This window comes from Haliaeetus leucocephalus, unplaced genomic scaffold (assembly GCF_000737465.1).
Source record: "Haliaeetus leucocephalus isolate CR32 unplaced genomic scaffold, Haliaeetus_leucocephalus-4.0 Scaffold273, whole genome shotgun sequence".
NCBI lineage: Eukaryota > Metazoa > Chordata > Aves > Accipitriformes > Accipitridae > Haliaeetus > Haliaeetus leucocephalus.
The window spans coordinates 9,907,526-9,915,008 of record NW_010972709.1 but is presented as its reverse complement, the minus strand read 5'-3'; the positions used below and the strand labels follow the sequence as shown (position 1 = coordinate 9,915,008).

The window sequence follows — 7,483 nt, the reverse complement described above, 5'->3', positions numbered from 1 at the left end:
GTTTTGTGGCTTAAAAAAAAAAAAAAAAAAAAAAAACCCCCCCCCCCCCCCCCCCCCCTCCTGTATTTAGTTTTATAAGAAGCTCCCTTTAAAAATGTAATTAAAAAAAAAAAAAAGCTCTGCTGGCAAAATGACACCATGCATTTAAGATTTCTTATCTATTGGGAGTTTGTTCAGCTGATGTCATATTGTGAGGTTTAAGAAAAACAGGCTAATTAGCATTGTAGTTAACAGGAAGGTCTGATGCATTGAACTAATGGTTTATGCAGTGGCTTAGACTTCTGCAGACCTGAGCTTTCTGATGTAGACTTACTCTTGAATAAAAATTGCATACTATACCTGTTTTCTAAGGATATCTCTTGTTAAGAATGTTTGGAAAAATTAGCCTTTTCATGTAGAAGTTGAGAGATATGCCTTCCAATAAATGGTGTAACTGTCCACGATCTCTGAAGCTGAAGATGTTACAGGAAAGGAATAGCAAATACTGAAGTGTAAGACTTCTGGTTTGAAACAGCTTTGCTTTATTGGATTTTTCCTTATTTGTGTTATTGATAACGATAACTTATGTTGGGTGTTAAATCCTTTGAATATTTTTTCTTTCTTCCAGATGAAATAAAAACGGAGCTGGAAAAGCAAAGGTAAATTATTAATTGCTGTAAACTATGCCATAAAACAGCAAGCAGAATAATTTGATAGTGGAAATGTAAGAGTGTATATACATTATGGCAATGAATTTGTGAATATCCAGTTACACACCTTTCTGCTGAAAACATGATATGGCCCATGTGCTCCAGTTGCACAATGTTTGTGGATGTGGGTACTGAAGCCATAACTGCCTCTGAATTTCACTATGAAAAAATTGCAAAATTTCTAAAAGATGCTAGTTTTTCACTTCCTTTTACTGGGCTTAATATAGCCTGATAGGAGATCATAAAGAGCAATAGGTGCCCTCTGTTTGACAGTATATGCTCTTAACTACCTAGATCAAGAATACCAATTTAAATATTACTTAAATCCAAATTTTAAAACACTTTTCCAGCACTCTGCTGTGATTTAAAATGAGCCCCCAATGTGTTTCTCTTTGCTTAGTAATCATATGGCCCCTGTTTAATTAATTCAGAATAACTTTGATAGATTTATCATTTAAGTTGTGTAGGAGTTCCCAGTATTTCAGGTAGCGGGACTGTGTTGGAGTGTAGTGAGGGAAGAGTTAAGTTTAAGAATATATGAAAAAGTTAAGATGTGATACTGATTTTTAAAGAAAGCTGAACTTTCTTTAAAAAGTATGTGTGAGAGAAACTTGCATTACATTTGTATGCTGCTATGTACCATTCAGCTTTAAATTTAGAAAAGGAGGAAGCGTAGTTTGCTGTGATATACATGTTTAGAAGAATTAATAACCCTTCTTATCTGACCTAGAGAAGGCACTGCTGCTCCACCAAAAGCAAACTTCATTGAAGCAGATAAGTATTTCCTCCCGTTTGAACTGGCCTGCCAGTCAAAGTCTCCACGCATTGTCAGTACTTCACTGGATTGTTTACAGGTAACTGTTCTGTTTAAACTTGGACAGAGTGAAATGGAGAAACATGCAGTTACAAAAATCTTGTGTGATGTTGGCATTCTTAGAGTGAAGAAGTAATACTGTCCTGAGTACATACAGTGGTGAAGATACCCACTATGGCTACCTAGATGCATAAACCATGCAAAATAGGTTATTATCAGACTGGGCTGACAGCGCATCTTGTCAAAGTCAGAAATGTGTGTGTGTTGTTTTATAGTGAACCAAGCCTTTATTGAAACTCATGAATGCTTACATTATTCAGTAAAGATGTTTCATCTGTGGTGCTCTAAAAGGAATATTTACCGTGGTGTTTCTTGTAGTGCTGATGTGATGGGAGGTCAAACTCTGGAGTCTTTCTACCTTGATCCTCCTTAGATTCTTACAGAAGAAACAAATTCACCTTAAGGGCAGAACCTTTCTGTTGTTAATAGGTACAAAGTTTGATGATAAAAAATTTTGGTTACAATAGGTCTGGGTGGAAAAAGCTTATGTATCACTTACTAAATTTGTTTTGTCTAGATGTGTGAACAGTCCAAGTATTTGATAGCCAGACTATTGATGGTGTTAAATTTTTGTGTTAAAACTGGTTAAGTGAGGTATACTGTCTAAACCCCCCTTTTTATGATGTACTTACTGTATTTTAGTTAACAGTATACGGTTTTCTAACCTGCATTCTTTCTACGCAGAAACTCATTGCGTATGGACATATCACTGGCAATGCTCCAGACAGTGGAGCTCCTGGGAAACGACTGATTGACCGAATAGTTGAAACCATTTGCAATTGCTTTCAGGGTCCTCAAACAGATGAAGGAGTACAGTTGCAGATAATTAAGGTATTTTATTTGGTTCAGTTTGGTGCAATGTTAATTTGCTTTCTCTGATATTGTAACTGAAAAAAATTTAATGTGAAGCACTACTTAAGGCCCAGTTTCTCCATTTCTTACACTGTTAGATATGTCATTGAATTTAGGGAGGCTGTCACCAGGTCAGACTTGGTATGTGAAATGTATTTCCTCTTGGTGAAGCAGAACATAAGGGAATAACTAGCCCACATTCATTAGGCCAATGAATTGCTATCAGCCTTCAGCTGAAGGCACTGTAACTCTGATGCAGTATCATGGCCTGCTGCTCTAGCCCATCTGCAGTATATGCTCTCAACGAAGCATAGTAGTCCTAGTGGTGTGTGTTCTGGTTCTGAAATCTACTTGGGCTACCAAGACCAAGGTTGGAAATCGGTGTACCTGCTAGTAATCTAATTTGATGGTGGTGTAGAGCAATTAGCCTTTTCACAGAAATTAAGCCATAGAATATAATGATAACTGTTTCATGTGGAGGTGGAGTATCTCCGTTAGTGGAAAACTAGTTGTGATAAAACACTTGAACAGCTCAGGAGAGAGCAGAGATATGTGGAAGTTCTGTTAAACTTTCTTTGATTTAAAATCTTGTTTCAGAGAACTAGAAGTTCCTTGCAAAGTCTTATAAACAGGTACATGTGTTTCATAACAAACCCAGTGATTATTATGGAAGACCTGCATGAAGTGTATTGCTGCCTACTTGCTTAGATTTCATTTTTACTGTGCTATGGACTTTTTCAGGCTCTCCTCACTGCAGTAACATCTCCGTATATAGAAATCCATGAAGGAACAATTCTTCAGACTGTTAGAACCTGTTACAACATCTATCTGGCCAGTAAAAATCTTATTAATCAGACAACTGCCAAAGCTACCCTTACGCAGATGTTAAATGTCATTTTTACACGGATGGAAAATCAAGCTGTACGTAACTGTTACTTTTGCTCATCTCAAATGTTTAGGCTTGAAAAATGAACAGAAAACTTTTTTATAATTATTTTTAATGGGTTTGTCATTGTAGTTGGATATCTATTGATTCGTAATTTTTAAAAAAAAGTCAAATCCTGCAGTGAAGCATACTGAAGCATACTGACTGATTAAAAATAAAATATGAAGCTTTTTGCTGATAACAAGGTTTCACACTGTACTTTCTGCCAGATGGCTTTGTATAAAAAAGTGATGGGATGCTTTTAAATTAAGCATGAAGAGCATCTTTTTAATTTGACTGGCCAAATGATATCCTCACTGTTTTTCTTGTTAACACGTGAATTCACAAAGGAACATCAGTCATCAGAGATACCTGTTTTCCATTATGTTTTGTGCCTTAGATTAACTTTTTCATATTGGTTTTTCAAGATACAAGAATCCAGAGAAATAGAAAAAACAAATCAGCAAAAATCCCAGTCTCCTGCAATTCAAGTGGTGTCCAAGTCTCCGAAGATTGGTCAGTTAAAGCATGGCTATCAGGAAGGCAAACCCACTGTTTCTGTAAGTGTGGAATTAACAAACGGTGAGCCTGAGAGGGCAGAAAATGGAGACGTGAAGTTGGAGCAGGATCTGACTCTTTCAGCATCAGGTGAACAAGAATAGGTTGTGTCTATTGCTTTCGGTTACAATGTTCCTATTGGAAAATGCTCTTTTAGGCTATTTTGGGGAGAACTGACTGGGGATAATGGCTCAACTCATGCTTGCGTTTTCTCAGTAGTTATTCAGAGTATACAGACCATCCTTAGCTTGTCTACAACGTTATAACCATTGAAGAAAGGCTCATGTTTTCCCTAGAATTCTAGTGCAACTATATATAGTTTTTGTATATAGAATTATAATGGGATTTGACTTGATTAGGTTGATAAATGGGAAGGAAAGGAAAAGAATAATCACGGTACACGGGAAGTGACAGAATTGCTTTCAGGTAATTGAAGTCCTGTGGTAAAAATAATGTGTATTATGAAGACCTTATTATAAGCATATACTGTATCCAAATTAGGAACGTAGGGTATTCCAGAACTAAAAGTTCATAACAGCTGATAAATGCAAATGACAAAGTCACTGCATTAAAAATATAAGTGTTTTATTATAAACAATGGAAATAATATCAATGAATGTTTTTGTATGACTTCTTGGAAATGGCTTTAGAGGAGAACTACTAAAGAAAATCTTTAATTTTTAAACCTTCTGCTTCTGTCATGTATCTCCTTTCCATCTTCTTCCTAAACAAAAGTACTAAATTGAAAATTATCTCTTTGTGTGTTTCATTAGAGGAAACAACTGATGGAGGAAATGAAATGGTTAAAGGCATCTTGGAAGATGTGGTCACATCAGCTGTGAAAGGTAGCAAAATCTTCTAAAGTAAAATAGATGCATGTGTATTGCCAAACTTTTATTCCTGTGATTATAAAAGCATGGAAGTTCTTTTCGTTACTAAGTATCTTGTCAAGAATACCTACTAAGGCAGTAAGAACAGGTTTTTATTGTTTCAATATTCTTCTTTTGCTGGTAGCCAAGAAACTTTAGTTTACCAGTGCTGCTTCTGTTCTGCTTAGTTGTAGAGCTTCACAAAGTCATGGGATAAAAAAGCTTAATGGGCGATTTTAATCGATTTTACTTTTTCCCATTTAGTGGCGGAAGAAAAGCAAGTAACAGAAACAGTTAAGGCTCCACCTGCATTAGAGACTGCTGATATTGCTCTTTCTGGCTCTAGTAATGAAAATGTACAAACAAACGGGATTCCAGATGACAGGCAATCTGTTTCCTCCACTGATAATCTGGTAAATAACTTCACTGGATGCTAATGTATATTTAGGAAAGGCGATATGTTTTTATCATGCCAACTAATACAGTGGGAATTTGGGGAGGGAAGGGACAGAAGCTTTAATGTATGTGTCCTGCTTAGCTTCAAAAAGGAAGCAGCAACTGCAATTTAAGTAGATATTGAAAACAACTGTTCCAAAATTATGTTATTTGTATTTAATACAGGGTGGGGGTGGAGGGGAAGAGTCTGTCAACATGTGTGAAAAGATCCAGATTACCTGCAGGTTCAGGTTTAGTTTAAAATTTGCCAAATGTACAGTTTTTTCTTAATCTGTAGCTAATTCTCAGAGGAGCTGTGGAATCTTCTTAATTGCTCTGTTCCTTTCTCTCACTGACTATCTAATGTGTTTCTTGCTCTCAAGGAAACAGATGTATCTGGACATCAAGCTGCTTCCAAATTTTCCCATGTTCTACAAAAGGATGCCTTCCTTGTGTTCAGGTCGTTGTGCAAGCTCTCAATGAAGCCACTTGGTGATGGACCACCAGATCCCAAGTAATGAGACTGTAGTTATTACACATTATCCTTTTCAGGTAGCTTTCGGAGACAGTTAAGTAGCTGCTGTATAGTAAAACAAGTATTCAGAATTCACCTGTCAGGCCCTTATTTCAATTAGTTTGATGAATCTAGGGTTGAAACTTGCTTCATATTATCAAAAACTTAATACTTGAGGGTTGTGGGGGTTTTTTGTAACAGGCTTATTAATCTTATCAGTTGAAGTGGCCTTGACTATAGTATTTGTGGGTTTTTGATGGGGGAGTGGGAGAATGTGTCTTAGTAGCACTGAGTTGCATCTATTATTCTAGTCTAAGATGTTAATCTTAGACTAGAAAATCTCCTGGAAAATCTCCAAATTAAGATGGTAGATGTTGTCCAAAATCACTTGCAGGCTGATTTCCACCCCTCCTGTGCCGTGCCTTGAAATGAATTAAAGAGCAGTCGTTTCTTCTTGATGTGGAAGAAATGCCATAGTGGTCATGCTGAATACAAGTATGTATTCAGAAATGTAATAAAAATATATTTAATTTTGAATTTTTTCTAGATCCCATGAATTGCGTTCTAAGATAGTGTCTCTCCAGCTTCTTCTGTCGGTACTGCAGAATGCTGGTCCAGTTTTCAGGACACATGAAATGTTCATCAATGCAATCAAGCAATATCTTTGTGTAGCATTATCTAAAAATGGAGTCTCTTCTGTTCCTGATGTATTTGAGCTCTCTCTTGCCATCTTTCTCACGCTGCTTTCGAATTTTAAGACCCATTTGAAAATGCAGATTGAGGTGAGAGACTTTTATCTAGCATTTGTATGATGCTCTAGTTCTCAAATAAAAATACTGTAATGATAAAATGCCAGCTGGAAGATAGAAGTCAATGTCTTAGTTTTGTTTGCTTACTAAACTAGTATATTACTATTGTATTCAAATTCTAATATGCATGAGATGATACTCTTCAAGAGGAATTACTGAATAGAAAAGAATTTGTACATTTGGCATGGTTCTAATAAGTTTAGGATCATCAAGTCCTTTACCTCATTTATTTTGCAGGTTTTCTTCAAAGAGATCTTTCTGAATATTCTAGAGACTTCTTCAAGCTCCTTTGAACACAAGTGGATGGTGATTCAGACTTTAACTAGAATTTGTGCAGGTATTTCCATTGTTGTGAAAAGCAGTCACTTCCTCTGGCAGCAGATGAAAATGACTTTGAAGGCAAATGCCACGTGTAATGTTTAAGTGTGAAAAATTGAATTTGATCCTGTAGTGCTTGGGTTAAATGTCTGGATTCGTCCCCACTGCCTGCTCCAACTGGCTGATTCCTTTTAAAAATGCTATTACACTGAATCCTAATACTTGCATTTTCTTTTATTTTCAAGATGCCCAGTGTGTAGTGGATATTTATGTTAACTATGATTGTGATTTAAACGCTGCTAATATATTTGAACGCCTTGTAAATGATTTGTCCAAAATCGCGCAGGGACGAAGTGGGCATGAGTTGGGAATGACGCCTTTACAGGTAAGAAAAACACCTTTGAAGGTAAGGTACTTTTTTTTTTTCCATAAATGGTGCTGTCTCTGCATCATTATTGATATTTCCAGTGGTTCATGTTGTCCTTAATGTACTGATGTTGCTTACTTTATTAGTTAGCCAATTTTGCAACTGGATGCTGAAGCAGTATGATTAATTTACTTTGTGATTTTGATGTATATTTGCATTGTGACGCTGGCTGGTTCTGGGCTCTTTTGTTGGTCTGCCATGGGAGAGAGAAGC

At 36.4% G+C, this 7,483-nt stretch overlaps 1 protein-coding gene across 2 annotated transcripts in view; it reads left to right on the top strand.

The window, feature by feature from the left end:
• ARFGEF2 (ADP-ribosylation factor guanine nucleotide-exchange factor 2 (brefeldin A-inhibited)) overlaps positions 1 to 7,483 on the top strand; it is a 35,538-nt gene that overhangs the window by 5,744 nt on the left and 22,311 nt on the right. For both annotated transcript variants that reach the window (XM_010569674.1, XM_010569673.1), the window contains exons 2-12: positions 608 to 638; positions 1,420 to 1,543; positions 2,248 to 2,394; positions 3,157 to 3,336; positions 3,769 to 3,988; positions 4,672 to 4,743; positions 5,032 to 5,180; positions 5,586 to 5,716; positions 6,264 to 6,498; positions 6,763 to 6,862; positions 7,089 to 7,228. In XM_010569674.1, coding sequence (XP_010567976.1) covers positions 608 to 638; positions 1,420 to 1,543; positions 2,248 to 2,394; positions 3,157 to 3,336; positions 3,769 to 3,988; positions 4,672 to 4,743; positions 5,032 to 5,180; positions 5,586 to 5,716; positions 6,264 to 6,498; positions 6,763 to 6,862; positions 7,089 to 7,228 — 1,529 coding nt within the window. The remainder of the gene's footprint in view (positions 1 to 607; positions 639 to 1,419; positions 1,544 to 2,247; positions 2,395 to 3,156; positions 3,337 to 3,768; positions 3,989 to 4,671; positions 4,744 to 5,031; positions 5,181 to 5,585; positions 5,717 to 6,263; positions 6,499 to 6,762; positions 6,863 to 7,088; positions 7,229 to 7,483) is intronic.